The 21,362-nt window shown below is 35.9% G+C and overlaps 3 protein-coding genes across 7 annotated transcripts; 1 reads left to right on the forward strand and 2 right to left on the reverse strand.

Annotated features, from left to right (window-relative positions):
• Positions 1-164: 164 nt before the first annotated feature.
• LOC109002785 lies at positions 165-7,923 on the reverse strand. Of its 3 annotated transcripts, none has more exons than XM_018980675.2 (12): positions 7,726-7,923; positions 6,600-6,648; positions 6,468-6,516; positions 6,143-6,213; positions 5,916-5,974; positions 5,647-5,745; positions 4,950-5,007; positions 3,275-3,411; positions 3,125-3,181; positions 2,552-2,649; positions 881-1,083; positions 165-569 (listed from the first exon to the last, which is right to left on the reverse strand). In XM_018980675.2, exons 1-12 carry the CDS (start codon positions 7,801-7,803, stop codon positions 499-501), a joined length of 1,029 nt encoding a protein of 342 aa, XP_018836220.1. In that variant the 5' UTR covers positions 7,804-7,923; the 3' UTR covers positions 165-498. The 3 variants fall into 3 exon arrangements, with proteins under 3 accessions (XP_018836220.1, XP_018836221.1, XP_018836224.1); XM_018980676.2 differs by having other exon boundaries at positions 3,125-3,148; positions 7,726-7,906; XM_018980679.2 differs by lacking the exon at positions 165-569 and having other exon boundaries at positions 942-1,083; positions 2,548-2,649; positions 7,726-7,906.
• A 1,458-nt stretch (positions 7,924-9,381) lies between these two features.
• Positions 9,382-12,189, forward strand: LOC109002784. The gene is made up of 2 exons (XM_018980674.2): positions 9,382-9,585; positions 9,819-12,189. The coding sequence occupies exon 2, from the start codon at positions 10,258-10,260 to the stop codon at positions 11,509-11,511; it is 1,254 nt and encodes a 417-aa protein (XP_018836219.1). The 5' UTR covers positions 9,382-9,585; positions 9,819-10,257; the 3' UTR covers positions 11,512-12,189.
• A 3,372-nt stretch (positions 12,190-15,561) lies between these two features.
• LOC109002783 (probable E3 ubiquitin-protein ligase RHG1A) lies at positions 15,562-20,982 on the reverse strand. Of its 3 annotated transcripts, XM_018980669.2 has the most exons (7): positions 20,799-20,968; positions 20,105-20,366; positions 17,123-18,332; positions 16,975-17,025; positions 16,769-16,867; positions 16,407-16,571; positions 15,562-15,900 (listed from the first exon to the last, which is right to left on the reverse strand). In XM_018980669.2, exons 3-7 carry the CDS (start codon positions 18,311-18,313, stop codon positions 15,748-15,750), a joined length of 1,659 nt encoding a protein of 552 aa, XP_018836214.2. In that variant the 5' UTR covers positions 18,314-18,332; positions 20,105-20,366; positions 20,799-20,968; the 3' UTR covers positions 15,562-15,747. The 3 variants fall into 3 exon arrangements, with proteins under 3 accessions (XP_018836214.2, XP_018836215.2, XP_035549037.1); XM_018980670.2 differs by lacking the exon at positions 20,105-20,366 and having other exon boundaries at positions 20,799-20,982; XM_035693144.1 differs by lacking the exon at positions 16,769-16,867 and having other exon boundaries at positions 20,799-20,967.
• Positions 20,983-21,362: the final 380 nt, after the last annotated feature.

Raw genomic sequence — 21,362 nt, forward strand, 5'->3', positions numbered from 1 at the left:
CATCACATAATTTTATTTATTATTTTTTTTTTTTACCAAATATATGATGTATGGATGATGAGTAAAATAACTCATTTAGTTTAATAAGAATAAAACAAATTTAAAAATTTAATAAAAAAATAAAAATAAATATGATGTATAGTGTCCGAGAATGATGAGTAACAAAGCTCAAAAAAACAAAATCAAAAACATCAAAAACAAAAACTTCCAAACTATAGGCTAAAATACATCTTGTACTCTCCACTCTATAGCTATGATATAGCCATGATGATAGGAAAAAAAACAGCGCCTTCTCATCATTGGATCTAAAATCATCTAAGAATGGGAATCATTCCAGGAGTAGACTGACATGTGATCACTATGAACGATATTTGATATCCTAATGAGAATGGTAGCAACATAAGGTATATATTTACAAGAAAGCCATGCGCTCATCTTTGCCAAAGCAACGGCTAAAGCGATCCCAGCCAGTTTCTGCTACAGCTTTGTACAGAATCGCTAACTGGGACTCTGATGATGAAATATATGCTGAAGTTCTCGAGACAGTTTTAACACAATCTCTGCAAATGCTGAAATTGGGAAGCAGAAAACAAAACCAAGAAAGAGAAAAAAACTGTTAAAGAGTTCATAGGATACATACGAAGGCAGTAACGTACAAAGCAGGGCAAGAACGAGATGCTGAAAAAAAAAGGGCCCCCGGAATTTTTCAGCAAGGAAAAAAAAAAAAAAAAAAAAAAAAAACAGCTGCTTTGAAATTGTGCTGGAGATCAACTAATAGTTTACCCGGGAAGGAAGTGGGATGAGGGAGACCTCGGGTCTTATTGGCAGAAATAAACCAATACAGATGAAAATGTGTTTATGATTTGGAAAACGTTACCACCTTCAGGTAAGCTCATGGTTCGTAAGGCATCCTCTGCATATGATAAGCGTGCAGGAATTTGGTGACTTCCCAGCACTCCACTTTCCTTTCTGTTCAGAGTTGCTGCATTAATACTATTTTTCTTGGATGGCCAAGCAAGCACTCTGATTCGACTAGGAAGTACAGAGACAAGATCTGCATATCTAAGACTTACTGTTACCTTGCTGCAACAAGAAAACCATAATTTCAGCATAGTAGGAAAAAAAGAAAACAAAATAAAAACAATCTTCCAAGGAAGCATCTGATTTAATAAAGCAGCCTATCCATTCCCAGAACCATAGTAATGATCACTGAATCATAATGCCATAAAGACTATTCTCAAAGAAAGTACTTGATCCATGTTTAGTTTTGTAAACCCAAAAAGAACAACTATCACATCATAAAATAAAACAGTGGACAAGTAAAGGCAAAGGTAATTCACTATAGGAATAAAGAAAATTGGCAATAGTATAATTAGATCAACTATAAATCTGGTATGTTTGCCAAAGAGAAAAGGATACTGTTTAGGAAGCAAATTGAGCAATTTATCAACCAATATATAAAGATCTGGGTGTTGTTTGCTTAGCTCCAAATGCCCCATTTGAAAATTCAGTTTTTAGTGGAAAATGCTGAGCGTTTGCTCCAACAGGTCCTTTGTATTTATCCTTCATAATTGAAGACCAAAAAATTGCCTTGACCCTGTGGGTCACTAATCTCTACGTATCAACTAAAAATAGACATCCATTCAATTCAAGAGACTAACGAGAATCTGACTTCGAATGACCACTTCATATAATGGGACTTTTATAATCAACTATGGCCTCATTTGTTTTGGAAAAACATCTCATCTCATCTCATCTAATCATTACAACTTTCCCAACTTCCAATACAAAATAAAATAAACAATCAATTTTTTCAAATCCCAAAACAAAAATAATATTAAAAAATATACTCTAACAATATTTTATTTAACTTTTTAACTTTAATCTCATCTCATCTCCGAAAACAAACGAGGCCTATAAGTTACACCTTATACTTGTTACATTAGGTATCACTCCAAAAATCTTGCCTATCCAATCATTAACTTAACAATACTTTTTGTAATGCCCCAATGGAAGGTCCAAACCACATGACCTATACTTCAAAAGGACTAGTCAATAATACAATTGGAGTCCTATTGGAACCTTATAAAGAGTAAGAACTTCTCCTTCCCAAGCAATGTGGGATCTCATACACCACCTGCCCTTATCCATATCATTAACCTGGCTCTGATACCATTTGTAACGCTCCAATGGAAGACCCAAACCACATGGCTTATACTCCAAAAAGACTAGTCAATGATACAATTGGAGTCCCATTGGAATCTTATAAAGAGTAAGAACTTCTCATTCCCAAGCAACGTGGGATCTTATTCACCACCTACCATTATCCATATCATATGGGGTATCACACTTGTTCTACCATGCATATGAAGTGGAATAGCCACCAAGACCATCTAGGATTCATCTGATAATTTTTCAAAAGCAAATGAACTGCAAGCTGGGTACCAAAGAGAGAGAGAGAGAGAGAGGGCGCATGAGCATGAAATCACATCAAGTGATTTTAACAAAATAATAAAATGTCGGAACAAATACAAGAATAAAATTTACCAACCAATCAGAAACATCTAGTACAAATTCAACCATGTGGTATGGAAGGCTGTGATACAATTCTCTAATTTGATCTCCATACAACTCCTTGATAAGCTGGACCTGCATGGGATTTGGAAAAGCAAGCATGAGAAATAAAACTCATCATTGGCAGAATAAGTATATAACGATGCAATTGTTTCAACATAAGGACCGGGGAAAAAATAATTAGAGCAAGAAAAACATTTCCACTATACTATCTTTGTGAGCAACATCTCAGCACGTCATGCTTACAATTAGTCTGAACTGAAAAACTATTTCCAGCTATAATTGTTATTTCAATGCTTTGGTCTTTTGTTCCAATTATAATTTGACCCCTAATCCCCCCAGTCTGTCTCAAATGCTATCACTGAACCAGGACCAAATCAGTGCTATGAATGATCTGGAAAAGGAAAAAGTACTTCAGAACTGATCGTACAAAAAGAAATCCTGCACAGCTCTGATCTAGCATAACACAAACCCATGCAGACCCAAATGGCTGGCCAACATAATTGTGAATATGACAATACTATACTGTTTACACATACCAAAAGCCTACCTGTTCCCGCCTATCCACGTAAGCCTGCAAAAGTTCTCCGATGTAATCTATAAATTTCTGAAAGCAAATAATTGAGAACAATATTTACAACAAATTATAGTATTATAAAGTATCAAGTCAGCAACTAAAAACGCAGGCAACCAACCCTACCATGGCATTGGAAGAAAGAAGATCATTTTCTGCTTCTCGTATTGGTAAAAAAAAGGGAATTGTGTGTTCAAGGACAGTCATCTTTTCAAGAAATGATTTGCTTTCGAGCACACAATGGTAAAGCTCACAGGGTCCTCCTGCAAAATTACAGAAACCAACAAAATGACTTTCCAAGTAATTAAGCTGATGGTGATATCCACAAGATCAAACTCACATACAAGACTAGCCACAATGAATCAACCCTGTTTTCACACGAATCAGGAATCCTATGATTTTGTGTTATAGTCAATAACATTTCTGGTCTATGGGGTTAAAGAAGTAAAGTTTCATAATCAACACATTTGACTATAATGGTAGCGATACATACTTACCTTGAAGAAAAATTAATTCTCAGACTTGTCTATCGCAAGGGATATTATTTCTTGGAAAAAGCCATTATAAAAAAGAGCATAACTGTGACATGAGTCTCTTCAAAATTAACAAAGGAGGTAATATTATGGTAAAAAATTTTCACGGAGACTTTAAAAAAAAATTTTTTTTTTCGTGGAGAGATTCTTATATACCAATACAGATATTCAAATTCAGCAACTTGACAGCTTTGACAAAGTAATCTTATTTTGTTATTTTTAAGTCCTATGTTAAATCACTTCATTCAAACGGCTTTACTTTTCCATTGAATACCATTTGGGAAAGACTCCCTTGAGAGCGGCTTTCTTTGTGTAGATGCCTGCACTATGGGCGGAATAGGGAATCCGTGGATCATCTTTTAGTCCATTTTGGTGTAGCTAGCTCATCATGGCAAGTTGTACTTAGTCATTTTAGACTAATTTGGGTGATGTATAGATAGGCGGCCGATCTATTAGCATGTTGGAAAAGACTATAATCATCAAAGTGTCACCTTGTGGAAAATGATCCTAATTTGTTTGATGTAATGCACATGATGGGAAAGAAATGACCGGAATTTTGAAAATAGCACAAGGACTGCAAAAGACCACAAGGCTTTCTTTTTGAGTTCCTTTACCATTGGGTAGTGGCCCACTTATGTTTCTCTTAACTTTAGCTTCTGGGATTTTCTTGATCTTTTTTCTCTCTCACTAAGTGTATCTGACATATACTCCTGATATACTTTGGTCCTTGAAAATGTCTTTGTTTCTTTTTCTTGATCATCAGTACAACTTAGCTTACTTATCAAAAAGAAAGACTTAGGCCTCGTTTGTTTTCACAACACATCTCATCTTATCTAATCATTGCAACTTTTCCAAATTCTCACACAAAATAAAATAAACAATTCAACTTTTCAAATTCCAAAACAATAATAATATTAAAAATATATATTCTAACAATATTTTATTCAATTTTTAACTTTTATCTCAACTCTTCTTATCTTATCTCATCTACGAAAACAAATAAGACCTTAAGTTCTATTGAGCCATCAACGAATGATGAAACCAAAAATATATAATGAAGAAAAAAAATTAAATAGAGAAGACAATGCTGGCAATTTATTACAGCAAGACAACACAAATGAATAGAGATGCTCCAGCTATCAACCCATGTTGAACAAAATGCCTAGTAATCTCATGCGTGCACTTGAAATAATAATTGTCATTGGACTTCTAACAATAGCAAGACCATTACTTTGCTAGAAGATTTCAACTAGATCACTTCAACATACCTGGAAAAGATGTTCCATATTGTATGCCAATTCTTGCCCCCTCTAGACAACAAATAACCTGCTCACATGACAACAAAATTTTGGCCTCAAACACGGCAACATTGTAAATTCAAAGTTAAAACACATAATTAACACTCTCTTTGTCACATGTACCAATATACTTGTTGGGTTATGCCCATCAATTTCATCAATAAATTTTTTGTCTACCAATCCAAAAAAAATGTAACGATATCACCTATATACCCAATTTATATTAAGAAATGAATATAAAAAAACCTTGAGCAAGCTGCAACTAGCAACGACTTTGCCAAATAGTGCATTTTCCAAATTTCAATATTACATTAAAGAAACCCTCCTGTTTGGTGCTCCCTACTTTTGAAAGCCATGTTATTCATTTTGTTCCAAATTCACATTTTTAATTTTTTTTAATAAGTTTCCAACATCGGGAGTAAAGTGGACAAGCCAAGGGAGAAACTAAATTGTCTCTTTTGTTAAGGAGGATGGTTCTAGGGTGGAACAACCCATCTTCGGTAAAAGATGAAATTGTTGGCTTCATATTATCAACTGTTTATAATCAAGCAAGACCATTATTTAGCTACTCCGCCCCTTAGCCAGCTTGTGAGAAAACCACCATGGGCATGCAGATCACATTAACCAATTCCAGGGAATAGAATATGTTAATAGCAAGGAATCTTACCTTACTCCCAACTTTATAAGTAGTTTTTTCCTGAAAATGAGGACCAGGCACCATGTTTGTGTCCCCCAGCATTGTCTTTCTATCTGCCTCCATGTGAACCTGATAAAACCAGATCAGTTATATTAAGCATTTTATCATACCTGGCAGGAAACATTGAACTGCTACAACATAGATGATGAGAGATCAATGGTCTCTATCATCTATTTCTAACATCCATAGATTACAGAGAATAATAGGAACTACTTAAAATATTCATAACACAGCCATACCCGCTCCCTTATTGTTGCTAGTAGCCCATCATTCCATTCTTCACCATCTAAACAAATCTCTACCAAAAAAAAGTTCAATTCTTAGTTACAACATGGCAAGATTAGATGTGCTAACAAACATACCAGACATTGAGAGAAGCTAGGTATTACCTATCATCTTTCACACAAAGCAACTAAGGGCAAAAGCATTAACCAAAAATAAGTGTGAAATATTACAACCAAACTACCTTCAGTTTGAGAAACACGGGCAGCATCAAATTCTTTTTGTAGACGCTCGAACACCATCTTGTCGGAATCCCTATTAAAAATCAATGATGTCATCACAACTTCTAAAATATTAGTCCATAAAGCATATAGTATTATGAGAACGTATATCCATCACAACCAATAGAATGTACGCATCAATTTTAAATAAAAGTATCTGACAGTTTCATAGCTCATTTCACTTCGTAGAAATAAAAAAGATCTAACAGTTTAAGAAGAGTTGAGTGTCATTTTACATCAACAACTATTTACATAATGAAGCCTTCAAAGTTCCTGAGAAAACCGTACCTAGAGAGACGCTCAGTTAATTCTCCATGCCTTTTTAGAACATTTGAAACTGTCACGTAGGAAAGAAAAAAAGTATTAAATTCTTCTTGAAAACTCATGGGAAAATAATAAGAAATAAGTGAGACTAGGTACATCTTGCTCGTGTTATCTCCAACCGAATATCTTCCTCTTGCATAAAGTTCTGTTACAGGGTAAGGTACAATTACAATTTCAACAAAAAATATGTTATTACATAGCGAAAGCAAGAACCACCCAATATAAGAAAAATCAGCAACTCCCTGGAACAGGATAATGGACCAAAAATACCAATACTCATCATCTCTGAAAATTACTAACAAAAAAAATGCACAATTCCAATCATGAGAAAAACATCATCTAATAATTAAATATAGAGATAGAGTCCACCAGAACAATCTCAGAAGGATGATAGAATACAAGCAATCACAAACTACATATTCTATAAAACTTTACAATCTTCCAGGAAATGCTGCTACAGGAATTGCAATGTTTTAGATGGACTTAGAAAATCATATCTAATTCACAAATCATGATATCGATCACACATATTTGAATACTTGTATAGTTCCCATTCTTCCATGGGCTATTATTCTTGACATAGCATATTCTTCTAATCGAAGACAAAAGTTTCTAAATTTCAACTCAATAGCTCTTCTTTCGGATAGAACAAGCGAGTAAAGGAGAAAAAACATTTAGGCATACAATGGAAATGGATAATGCAAAAATATTCAATTTTTATCAAGCTGTTCGAGCTGCTGCACAGTTGCACACATTTAATTCCTCAGTGCATAAACAATGAGATTGAAAATAGAAATAAGAATACTAAATTTAAAAACAACAAGAAGAGCGCAACAACATCGATAGCAATTGAATAAAAAAGATGACTGAATGAGTGTAGCAAAGAAAAGCATTTTTCTTTTAAAAGGAGCAATTAGGTATTTTGGAGTTGGAAAAAACACCGATTTCATCCTTCACAGTACACACACAACCATAGTGGATACTGCTGATTAGTAAATTATACTCTGTGTCAACTGGTTATAAAAACACTTGCACACAAAGATGTGGTTCGTTTCCCATGGAGAGTCAAAATCAACACAAATAAATAGATATATTATACTCTCTTTCTTTTTTCGCAAGTAAGCTTGTTATTCGCAACCAATATAAACATAGTGCCACACAATTATGGATACAAATACTAAGAATTGTGGATTAGGGATAAAATAAAATAAGAAGAAACGACCTTACGAGATGAAGAATCCACAAAGTAGGGATTCTTTCTCTGTCTCTTCCTCAGCGACTCTTCAACGTCGCTATCCATTCCTCTTCTGCGTTTCCGACAGAAAGAGGGAGATGGTGATGGAGAGAGCGGGATTGCCGAATTGTGTCCGATTAGATATCCCCGATTGACCCACTCGATGCCGTAATACGATTTGGAGCCTGCATAGTCGGGCAACCCGGGCCCATACATAAATATGGGCTCGGTCTAGATCTTTTCAGTTTATTATTGTTTACCGGCTCTATTTTAATAATTCTATTTATCATTTTTACAAACTATATATTATATTTATTTTAAATTATTACTTTATTTTTTTATAATAAATATGTGATATATGAATAATAAGTACAACAATTCAATTAGCTTAACAAGAATAAAATAGTCAAGATCATTTTGATCAATTGACAACACCTTGATTTCTCACTAAGAGAATTAAGGATCGAATCTCTTCTTTCTCATGTATCAATAAATAAATAAATAAATAATAAAAAATAATTTTAAAATATATGATATAGAATGATGAGTAACATCTCTTGCAGTATTTATATGGGAAGCCCATTGAGCTTATAGAATTGGAAATCTATCTTATATCGTTATCAAATCTATCGTAGATGTTTTTAAGATGTTCTCTCTGAATGGCCTAAAATAACTTCCTACAAAGAAAAACCTTCCTAATTTATGACATTTTTCACGTGTTACATTTTTTTTTTTATAAAAAATACTCGTTATGTATTATCTTCTGAGTATTTCGATTAATGTAATATATCCAGAGCGACAATTTACTTAAATATTTGACATAATTATTCAAAAAAAATTTGACATAAAAAAAAAACTTAAATATATCATATCAATGGTATGATTAGAGGTAACAGATTGAAAATAAGAAAATAAATATTTTGATTTTATTATTTTATTACATTTTTTCGTCTCACGTGATTGTTTAAAAGGAAAAATTGATTATGAGAAAAATATACACTGGATTAAGATTTTGTTTGAATAATGAGATAAAATAAGATAGTTTTAGATGAAAATTGAGAATTGAATAAAATATTATTAGAATATTATTTTTTAATTTTATTATTATTTTAAAATTTTAAAAAAATTAAATTATTTATTATATTTTATATGAAAATTTTAAAATTTTTAACAATAAGATTAAATAAAATTATTTTTTAATCCAAACGGCGCTAAATATTGTTAGGCTTGTTTGGATTCGTAAGTCATCTCAGCTCATCTCAGCTCATCTCAATTCATCTTAACTCATCTTACTACTATTTATTACTATTCAGCAACTTTAACTCACAAATCTCATTACTATTCACAACTCATTTCATTACTATTCACAATCCATCTCAACTCATCTCAAGTCATCTCAAATCATTTTCGAATCCAAACATTTCCTTGACAGATTTGAAGCGATCACATATATGACAAAACAGTGGGATGAATATAGTCAACGAATTTTTTTAAAAAGATATACATATATATGTTTGATTTTTTTTTTTTTTTTTTGAGAGAACAGCCAAGAAAGGATAGAACGGAGGAGCGCTGAGAAGGAGCTTAGACCGAGCGAGCAAAGCTTAAAATATAAATAAAAACAGTGACCCCAATTCTCTCTCAAACCTACTGGGAAATATCTAAATAAAAAAATAAGGAGAAAATGAAAATATTCAAAAAGAAAATAGAAGAAGAATGCACAGAAGTGAAAAAAAATTAAATTGGAAAAGAAAAATAAAAGAAGAGCGCGAGCGACAGAGCGAGAGCCGAACCTTCGAAGATTCGAAACCCAGTCACTCGGGTTCGATTTATCTGCAATTCGTCAAGGTCAGAGCTCTCTGTCAATCTCCCACCCTCTTTTGCGTACTCCCAAGTATAGTTTTTTGCTCTTCATTGTGCTTCATTCTTCTGCAATTCGTTTTTCTGCTATTTCCTGCCATGTTTCCTATACTCAATTCGTCCAACTCCCTGATCTCTTTTATTCAACTTCGAATTTGGGACTTTGAAGTTTGAAACATTTTGAATTTGGCCAAAAGAATGAGGGGTTTCCATTGGTGCAGTGGTCCGATTTGTGGTTCGTGCAGTGCGTGAGAAGGCACGGTGCTGTGGGCCCAAGTTTGGTTATTCAAGCTTAGGGTTTTGGACGTGCATGGTTTTCAAAAAACTTCAGCTTGATTAGATGGGATTTAGTGAGCTCCGTAGTCGGTTTGATCTCTAGGGTTTTGGTTTCGGAAAAATGAGATTTGGGTTCGCATTGTATGGTTTGTGGGTTGGTGAATTCGGGGTTGTTTGGAACTAAGGATACTGTTAATTGGTTATAAATTGGGGTTTCGGGGTTCTGGGGATTCGTCGGATCCCGCTGTGGATTTGCATTCAATGATATGTGGGAGGGAAATTTCTGGGTCGTTTGGAAAACGAGATAAGTGTGATTTGGGATAAACTGTGGTTACTGTTGGGCTTGTGATTCTGCGGACGGTGTATGAATCTGTGTCTCGAGACATGCAACCTCAGCAGAGCGCCAGAATTGATTTGGTTGACTTGAAAGCTCAGATAGTGAAGAAACTTGGGGTGAATAAATCAAAACTGTACTTCCATCACTTGAATAGGTTCTTGAGCGATAAATTGGGCAAGAGTCAGTTTGAAAATTTTTGTATTCGGGCTTTTGGGAGGGACAATCTTCCACTGCACAATCAACTCATAATTTCAATCTTGAAGAATGCATGCCAAGCCAAGACCCCACCACCAATTCATTTAACAGGTCCCCAAAAGTTAGGGATACAAGCTGCAAACAGTTCTGGTGGGGAAGATGGGCATGAACAAAGTGGGGTAATTTTTCCAGGTCAGAATCAGAATGTGCCTGTGTGGTCTAATGGGGTTCTGCCAGTGTCCCCGCGAAAGGGTAGGTCTGCGATACGTGATCGGAAGCTCAAGGATAGACCAAGCCCACTTGGACCAAATGGGAAGGTCGAGTGTGTTTCACATCAGTCCATGGGAACAGAAGATGGCAGTAGTAAGTTTAACATGGAAAATGGCGATTTGACTCCATGTGATTATCAGAGATCAGTGCAGCATCTTCAAACAGTTGCTATGCCACATGAGAATGAGAGGGAGGGTGCTATCCAGCGACCTGCAGAGAAGCCAAGGATACATTGTAAGGATCAGACTGCAGTAGCTGTCATTGATGATCAGGTGGAGCAGTCAAAGCGGTTGAGATTCTATAGAAGTCACCTACTTGCCCCCCTAGGAATTCCATTTTGCTCAGCTAGTGTAGGCGGGTCCCGTAAAGTTAATTCATTCAGTAGCAGTGGTGATTTTGTTAGCTGTTATGATAGTGGTGGATTGTCTGATACAGAGACACTGAGAAAACGTGTGGAGCAGATTGCGGCAGCACAGGGCCTTGGTGGCGTTTCCATGGAATGTGCTAATATGTTGAATAATATGTTGGATGTGTACTTGAAGCGGTTAATCAGGTCTTGTGTTGAGTTGGTGGGAGCAAGGTGTTCACGTGAGCCAAAAAAGTACCCTGCTCACAAGCAGCAGATTCAAGGCAAAATTCTCAATGGCATGTGGCCAAGTAATCATTTACATATGCAGAGCACAGGTGGGCCCATGGAAGTTATGCAGGAGCAAGGATCCCAATGCTCAATATCTTTGCTTGATTTCAAAGTTGCCATGGAGCTGAATCCTCAGCAACTTGGGGAAGATTGGCCATTACTGCTGGAGAAAATATGCATGCAAGCATTTGAGGAATGACGCTTCCCTACAGATCTTTGCTCATTCCAAGACTTGGTTGGTTTGGTATGTTCTGGTGCAAAGGGGTGGACAACCATTGTTGGAGATAATTGTTGCACTAAGTTCTGTTCTTACTGCCAAGATGAGCCAGATTTCTCCCAGTTGCTTAAAGCTCTGGCCCTTACAAATGAATTGTGGTCGTGAGCATTAAAATGTCTGTATTTGCCTACTGCAGAGCATGGCTGGTCGGGAAATTATTTAACTGCAACCAAGCAAAGGGTTCCTTCAAATAGAATGCCCATGATTGGTTGCTCTGTTGTATCTTTAGCATTGATCTTGGCAGTATTTGCCATCTCTACAGATCTCAAGCATTTCCTGTAATTTTCAGCCAATGTGGAGGAAAACTAAGAGAGTTTTACCAGGATACTGTTGTGTTGCGTGGTGAAAGGTAAAACATTCACTTGTGTAAGAGCTGCAGTAATGCTCTGTATGTACTTTTAGGTCCTGAAAATTAATTGGAATTTAAATATCAATAACACATTAACTTCCATTGTTATCTCCTCGATGGTTTGGCATCTTTTCTATAACTAAGTGACACATAACTAACCTGATGCGAATGCATCATCGCTTCCTGTGGTGTTGTAAGAACAGTTTTGACTGTAAATGTTAATGTTTCATCTTGCAAATAGTAGTGGTGGCTGCATATTGTTTATATATTTTCTGAAACTGCCACGTGTTGTAAAGTTTATGTTTTACTGCACATTCTGAAGGATAGACCCCTCTCTCCATGGATGGAGCCTAAAACTAGTTGTGATGGCTCTGTTTACTTTTGCTGATCTTAGATAGCCAGTAGGACAACTCGACATATTGAATTCATAGCTGTAGTTTGGAAAATATAGTTATGTAATGTTGGAGAACTTTGAATTTAGGAATAACGGGCAATGCCATTCGAAATTAGCAAAACAATATTGAAAGGGGAAAAAAGCAATGAGCACTAGTTTGCCGGCCCTTTAGATTCACTCTTGGGAAGTAAATTCCAAATATAAGATCCTAACTGGTGAGCCATGAGTCAGGTAATCTAGGGGAATTCCTAGTGCAGAATTGAACTCACGATGTCCAAGTCTACGGCACATCCCAAATCCGTCTTTGACCACTTGGCTGCACTTGGACAGTTATTTATGCATATTAATATCCCCCCCTACCTTCCATCTCCTCCCTGATACTCTATAACTCCCTTTTTGAAGATGTCGTTGGATCACTTTTCCTCGTGGACATCAACCGCTCTAGAGAATGTGCAGATGTCAAGCAAATGCTGTTCGTGTAATTATGTGGATCTGAAGTTGGCAAAGCACTGTAGTAATATTTACAAGGGGCTCATACTTAATTCTTCAATTTGTTTGTCATTGCTTGGAATACTGAGGATATCTTTGCTGTATTAATATCCTTATTATACTTATCAAATTATAAATATATCCTTATGATCAACTTGTTGATTGTGGGAACTTTCACTCACTTTTTCTACAAGCACACTTCTTTTCTAGTTTTTGTTTTTCATCAGTGTGCTCCGTCTGTGATAAGTCATTGGTTAACATACTTCGCCATTCCTAACTGAAGGACAAAGAAATTATACATTAATTTTTTAGCAGCTAACGAGGACCATTTGAGCCATCCCATGTGCAGCATCGTGCCTAATGATTTTGAAAAAAAAAAAAAAAAAAAAGGAAGAGTGAAACCACATGGATTTTTGGAATCTGCTAGAATAGAACATTCCAGTTTCCACTAAATTTTCAGCATTTTTTATATCATCAATCTTCAGATTCTGACTTCAGTTTTGCACATAAGCATCTCTATTGATCAATGATAATGAAAAAAAACTTCTATAACTTTGTATCTTCCCCAGTATTGTGTATATTCTATCTACCAAAGGTTCTTGTTGGTCATAAAGAGGGAAAAAACTTAGGAAATGTAATAAAAGAATTCTGGATTTCTTACCCTGTCAGACTAAATGCAATGTCATATTGTGCTCTTGTCAGTTGATGGCCAAGAAAGATGGCGGTAATATCACTCTGATTTAAGGTGAAAAATAAGGAGTTTATGTGCTTTTTTGGGAGGCTACTAAAAAATATTTTAGGACCCACACGAACCTGAGAATGATGGAGGTTTGGTTCAGTTACTGAGTGAGAGATCAACGGTGAAGAAATTATCAGATGCAAGTTTATCAAATGAAAAAGAAGCTATTGTTAAAGATGTGGATGAGGTGATGCAGGCAAACTACCGAGTATGAGTCATCTCTTTGGATTCCATTTTGCCCAGCTCATATTGTACTTTTATTATTTAATTTGGTAACAAACTTTTCTTATCAGAAATAAGGGAAACAAACTCATAAAAAACTTATTAATTTTGTTAACAAAAAGGTAATTATATGACACAATTCAATGGGAATGCATAGTAGACAGGAGCAGTGCCATGGACCATGCCGGTAAGTTTATATGTTGGATGTTGGCTGTAAGTTGTTGATCAGGTCCTGCTTTGTGATGTTTGGAGCTAGGTCTGCACATGAGCTGAAAAGGCAAAGATGTTTTGCATATGCAAATAGGTAGGGTCTGCATAAATTTCTGCTTGATTTCTTGTTTATCCTAGGGGAATCTGGAGCAAGGTAGTCGACTTACTAGCAAGTCTCCAAGTTGGAGACGCAACCAAGATGATTCTCAAATTGCAGCCATATGGAAGATGGTATCGATTTGTCTATGGCGGTGCATATGGATGGAGAGAAATGCAAGGAGCTTCGATGATTTTTTTCTTTGTACTTTATGCCATTGGTCAATTGTAATATATTTTAATGGCATGAACATTCATGACTTCCTTATATTTTTAGACAATCATGCATAAGTGTTGCTCTTGTATATATCCCATATACTTGGGCTATGCCTATTTTTCTTATTAATAAAATTCTACTTTACTTGTAAAAAAAAATATCTGGAGCAACTTGGAAAAGACTGATCATTTTGGCTTGAGAAAAAAATATACCCATGCATTCATTGTTGATACACCCAGTACCCTTCTTATCACTAATGTGTTCATGAACCTTACGTCTATAGTTATACTTGGGAGATCCTGCAGCTTAGATTTATTTCAGGTCTCTTAATTTCTCTATTCGAATTACAAATTGACACATCAAGTTGGATTTTTGCTGCTTGTATGAAGGGCTTATATCTGTCTTGGGACACAGCAGAAGTTGTCATTTTTCTATGACGATGAGGAATTGGGTTGCTCCGGGTCAAAGATAATCTGCAAGATGAGTGAGGTCTCAGTTCTTCCTCATAAAAAAAAAAAGATGAGTGAGGTCTCAGTGTGAAAACTGACTTCATCTGGAAGAATGACATGCTTCATCTGAGCTCCATGACAACGTTATACTCATGCACTTCTATGTTCTTTTGTTTGTGCTCATGAGCGTGCTGTTCGCATGTCATACTTCCAGATTGCAGAGTTTGGTTCCTTGATTTCCTTTGCATCTCAGTCAATGACATTGTTTTATTTGTTTCTATAATGATTGAAGGAAACAATTTCATCTATTAGTTTTGATGAATATTACATAGATTTCCTCTTTCATGTTTTGATGAAATGTGCTAATGGAAGCTGCTCTGGAAGCATATTTCCCAAATCCGTGTGGAAATTGAGATGAATATCCTAAGAATGGATGGCCACAAATATCAGCTACTGAGACCTGTCACCAGATATCGAGTGAAAGGATCATAAATCCTAATGAGCTTCATCTCTAAAGGACGAGGTGGGGGGGAGCATGGATTCAAAATTCTTGAAAAAAAGTACTGATCTTCATCCTATCGATAAAACCATAGTTTTAAGTGACTTGATGCTAAATACATTTATAGGATCCAAGCAATGATTTCTTTTAAGCACAAGTTATTTTACTCGACTCATGTTCAATGTATTTCCGCGTTCAAAGGTGAAACAATCGGAACACAACTCTGGTGTAGCAACGATACAATAATAAGTCTACAAGGGGAATTAAAATCAAGAAAAATGTTAATAATATTCCGAGAGAGAGAGAGAGAGAGAGAGAGAAGAGGAAATTTTATTCACAATTTCAACGTGAGTTAATTGAGATGAAAGAGAATTTGATATGTACACTAAAGAGGGGGGAGACGGGAGAGAAAGATAGCCGCAAACGAAGAAACACACATATATTGTACCAAAAGGAAAAAATAGGTCTCCAGCAATCTGATCTAATAAATTGAACTAAGAGGAGGAAAAAGATGATAGTGAGGGTGCCGCCGATGCTTTGCATATGGGGCACCAGTTCTTCAACCGCAGCCACTGTTGTATGCACACCACATGATATCTGTGCTGACATTGTAATCTACCCACTTCATCTCCAACCACATACTCCTCCTAAAAAAGATCAGAGAGACTTGAAAATAAAGAAAAGTAATACTCAAAACAATGCATTATAGGTTGGTAGAATCCAAAAATTGACTATATCGATTTTCATTTGTTATAACGTGCAAATCCAGTTAGATACATATGAAAGAACCTGGCAACCTAAAAAACCTTCCTTCAGTACGATATGAGTTGTTCTTGGTTGATCATAAGAACCATCTAGTGATTGCAATCGTTTGTAAGGAGTTCTATCCACTTTACAACTTGGATGAATCCAATACATTACTTCCCTTAAACACTCGATCTAAGATTGATTGAAATCGAATCCAATCCCAGCTGAAACCAGAATCCTCAAAATGGTTTGGTTTAGCTGTGAAAAGTCTATCACAAGGCTAATTTATTCAGTTCCCATTCAGTGTTTTTTTTTTTTTTTTTAAAAAAAATCGTGGGAAAAAACCTGCAGCCCGCAATCTGCATCATGAAAATTTAGTGATGTGGTAGTAATTAGAGGAAAATACCTGGCAGATACTGCATTTGACATCATCTTTATCCCCACTGCAGCTCACATCTGCATCCTTTGGAATTATATACTCATGAATGCTACTCTTCAGGCATTCCGACAATGCATCTTCTGGTAGTGCTGTGCTCACAGTTCCCATCCTCTCTTCTAGAGCTAATAATTCCTATCATGTAGCAGTAAAATGATTTAAAGAACAGCTGTAGATAAAATGGGCTCCTGACCTTTTGAATGCGATTACAATTCATGATAAATATATATTTCAAGTATGCACAAACAAAAACATTACAAGCCAAAAACAATTCCAACAAGATAGAACAGAAGAGAAGTGAGTTTTAGCACCATTGTAACATAACAACAAACCTCATACGACATGTTATCAATATCCAGTCTCATGTCTCTATGCTGATCATGGACATATATGCCACTAAGAAACAAGTTGCTCTCCAGAGAAAGAATTTGCTGCAAGACAAGAAATAGTTTTTTTTTTTTTGCAAGTACAAAGACAAGAAAGAGTTAACAATGAACAGTACTATATCAGGTGAAGAGCAAATATCATAAATAACTACCTCATATGTTAGCTCTTCATCTTGTTCAATCCTCTCAAGTGCCATTAATAGCTACACAAACATTAAAAAGCAAAAATTCCACATGATGAGGCTTTCTTTTAAACAATACTAAAATGGTGTACTTGAAAGAACTTATCATCCCTTGTACCTCTGCAATACCATCTATGTTGTGGCGCCTGATACTATCTTGATTCATTAAAGAGCGGATAATACCAACTTCTGCAGGACTGGCTGATATAACTCCATGTAAGCTCTCACTGCTACTGCCTGGTCGACTGTAAGAAATTGAATGACTCAAGTGTGTTCCTGCAGATAATTGATGTGATGAACTAGAACCATTTGAGTCCATAGCCATAGGTATGTTGGATTGAAGCATTTGCGGGATGGCAACAGAGGATCCATTTGGTGACAGACTGTTTCCATTTCCTTGATTGGTGGGCCTTGCCCAGGTGTGGCCATTAACTGATCGCCTAGTCCTTACTGATGCGACGCAAGTATCCCTGTTAGAAGGAATATTTCTTGCTAGTCTTGACTCAGAAATGGAGATGCCATGGCTAGAACTAGAGTTCTTTCCTTCAAATGACGATCCACTCATCATCTTCCCTCTAGCAGTGGACCTACTTTCCCCTTCGGAATTTCTCCTTTTCATGATATCCTTCCTCTTACTGAGGCTTGCATCTGAAGTCGAGCAACCTGACGGGATGGCATCAGATATTGAATTGTATCTGAGATTTCTTAAACCATATCTGCTTGCACCAGCACGTGCTGCCTGGCCAGAGCTTTTAGATTCCAATGATATGGAGGAAGCAACCGGATTGTCTCGGTTGCGCAATCCAGAATTTTGATGCAGATTCTTCCGTGGTCTTGTATCTGATGCTACACTAGAACCTCCCACTTCCATTAGAGTGTCACTACCAGGATCCCCAATTTCAGACCCTCTGTGAATCTTTCCGGGTGGAAGTGTGAGTTCTGAAACCTCTGGCTCATCCTGAACACTACTAGTTTCAGATGAATCGGCGTCTAATTGAGAAGAGAGCTTCTTCCGAGGCTCTGGGATGTATTTTCTCCCATTACTAATCGTGGAGCAAGTCCTAGAGGAACTTCCAATCTTTTCTTTGCCACTTGAAGAAGAGCGGAATGAAGGCCTTGGAGATTTGGGCTTTTCTGAACAGCCATTTTGAGAACCTCTTGTCGAGTTCAGTCTGCCACTGCAACCAAGTCTGTTGCAACTTTGTCCATTATGATCTCTAGTGTTGGTGTTATCTCTCAGCATGAGACCAGAATCCTTCCTAGAGACCAAAATCTCATTGACAGGTCTTTTACCAGAATATTCATCCATATATATGGTCCCTTCAAATCTGCAATGATAACATAAATGAAAGATTGTAAATGACTGAAACCTCCACTGTCGGTCTTATTATCAATAGCAAAATCACTTGTTATGTAACTTATGTTCTTTAACAAAAAGCAATCATACGCAACAAAAATGCTATGGTAGCTTATCATATATGGCAATATACAAAGTGATGCCAAGCTTGCAGTACACAGGTAGATATGTCAGCGAATTATGTAAGACAGAATTTTCACAGTAAACAAATAATCATAGTTTAGGGGGACCTGAAAAGTTGCAAATTTAGCAAAATAAATAGTCCTTACAAGCATTTATAAATGAATATACTGATACAGTCAGGCATGTATAGAAACTTCTTTTACATACTTGTATAGGTTTGGTTTTAATTTTGGAATTAGGACTTTTAAAGCTTGGGTTTTGAGATTTTTAATGCAACCCCCAAACTTTGTTTGTAATATGGTATTCCTCCACCATAAGTGAGGGCAATTAATAAACTTTGGAGTACCATCCCTCTTCCTAAAAAAAACAATAGTCCTTACAAGCAGATATGAACTAGCTAAGAAAGTCAAAATCGTACATATAGATTTTCACCAAAGAAAAATCAAGAACAACCACATTTAAGGGAGAGAGAAAAAAAAAAAAAGAAGCAGTATTCTTGCATACATAGACTCTATGGTTCACATCTTTGGACTACCAAACACAAACTCTGACACCCACACCTCCCCATTTATTGATTATAGGATCATTGGACAGATGGACAAGATTAAACCTTATATTTCAACAATAACTCAACCTTAAGTTATTGATTTAACCAATCAGCAGGAATTGAAAACACGTGAAACAGTTTCCTGAATTATTTCTTGAAAGTTTTACAAACCTACCCCCGTTCTTTGCCTAGAAGGCTGATTTCCCAAACCTGCTTGGCTGCTTAGAGCTGAAGATCTACAATCTCTTAGCCATCCTAATATAAATTTAATTTCTAAAGTTTCTCTTCAAATTTGTTCAACGTAATCATAGTACTTTGAATCATTATTCAGGAAAAAAAAAACATTGATAGTTAGAAACATCGATTTTCCACCGGAAACAATGCGATCATGATACGTTTTATGATATTTTTATTATAATTAACCGAAACTGCCAAGCAGACCAACCAGCACAAAAAGTAGACGCATCAAAAAGACCAATGGGAAAGTTCAAGGAGAAAAAAAAAAACAAGATAGCTTCAACCCACATTTCCCTCACTCCATCCGCTAATTCAGCAAGAACAAAACGATCCAATACTTATTTTTGGCTGTAAATTTAATAAAGTTTCAAATAGAGATGAATCGATGACACAAAACTTATTGACACAATCAAATCTGCTCATTCTCAGGATTCCAAATTGCACAAAATCAGCCATGGAATCATCACCATAATTCTAGGAATAGCCATTAATTTGTAAATATTAATTATTTCCATGTCTTTGTTTATTTCCATACTTAGTCTAGCCTCTTGTATCTATTAAACAAGAACGTATCATTGTATTTAGAAAGACAAAGAAATAAAATCATTTCTGTTCTTTACATTCTTTATATTCTTGACAAAACTTGAGGTCAACTGAGAAACAAAGGCCTCACAAACATCATCAAGTTATGCCATATTAGAAGGTAACAGAAGAAACCCACTTCCTAACAAGTTAAACTTCGATCATAAGTAAATAAAAACATTTAGAAAAGATGTAAATGCAATAAACCATGGAAAGCAACAAGGAAGAAACAAAGCAGAAGCATATAGGAAGACCTTCTGCAGCCAAGTGATCAAGCATGCCCACAAAGAGAACCAAACCCATTGACAACTCTCTGAAGTCTGAACATTAAAAGGAAGAAAGAAAGGAGGAAAGACAGGACCCAGATGGCCACATGCCCATATTTCATCCCCCTAAAAAGCGGCTCTCTTTCAACTTTTTTAACGACATAACATCTGCTTGAATTATTCTCCACACAATCCTTGCGAATTCTATATATATAATGACTCTTTCTCCGTGATTTCAGGGTTCATAAAGCTGAATATGCCCACAAAAATAACCCATAGAGAAAGTTATTTTACACGATAAATTTTTTGTTAAAAAAAACTATATAAAATCATAACTTATTCGAATTCATTGGAAAATAAAAGGGAACAAAAGATAGAAAGACAGCTCTTTCAATATTTTCCAAGAAGCCAAAACCAATAAAATCCAATAATATGCGCATCGGAGCAAGACCAATAAAATCCATAATCAAAGAACGTCATATTATTGGAAAAAAAGAGGGACTAAAAATAAATAACCCACGTCCAACAAAAGCAAAATTTTATTACAAGTTCATCGAAAAATAACCCAAATAAATATTCAGAAACATTATAGAGAAAAAAAAAATATAGAGAACAAAATAATTGGACGAATATTAGTAGAATTCCAAAGTCGTGGAAAAGGTGGAATTAATTCTCGTTGCACCTTTTCTTCTTCTTCTTCTTATATTTTCTCCTTGGAATTTCAGGAAGAAAGAAAGAGAGAATTCACGGTTGGGCTTTAAGAGCGAGAAGTATGTTTGGAGAGAGAGAGAGAGAGAGAGGGGGGGAGAGTGAGAGAGAGCGGAGGCCGGAGGGAAGCAGAAACGCGTGTGAAAGATCCGAGGCTAAAAGCAAAGTCCAATCGTATTAAGGTGTCCTTTTTAGCAAGGTGGCCCAACAGAACAGGGCACTCGCTACAAAAACAAATAAATAAAACTAAAACTCAGCAAAAAAAATTAACAAATAAATAAAAAGCATCCAACTAGGCGGCAACTAGGAGTACTGCATTAATCTTGCCGTCCAATGAGTTTGGTGAGATCTCAGCCGTCGGATTGGGGATGGATGTTGTGAATGGTCAAACATCAAGTTCAATCTCTTGCACTTTTTCACGGAAAGGAACGTTCCTGAATAAAATTTCGAAAATTCGACTTCGAATTCGATTCCGACTCCGACAAAATGAGTTGGAGTAAGATTTTATTTTAATTTTTCAGTTGAAGGCAGAATTGAA

Source organism: Juglans regia, chromosome 8 (assembly GCF_001411555.2).
Source record: "Juglans regia cultivar Chandler chromosome 8, Walnut 2.0, whole genome shotgun sequence".
Lineage (NCBI taxonomy): Eukaryota > Viridiplantae > Streptophyta > Magnoliopsida > Fagales > Juglandaceae > Juglans > Juglans regia.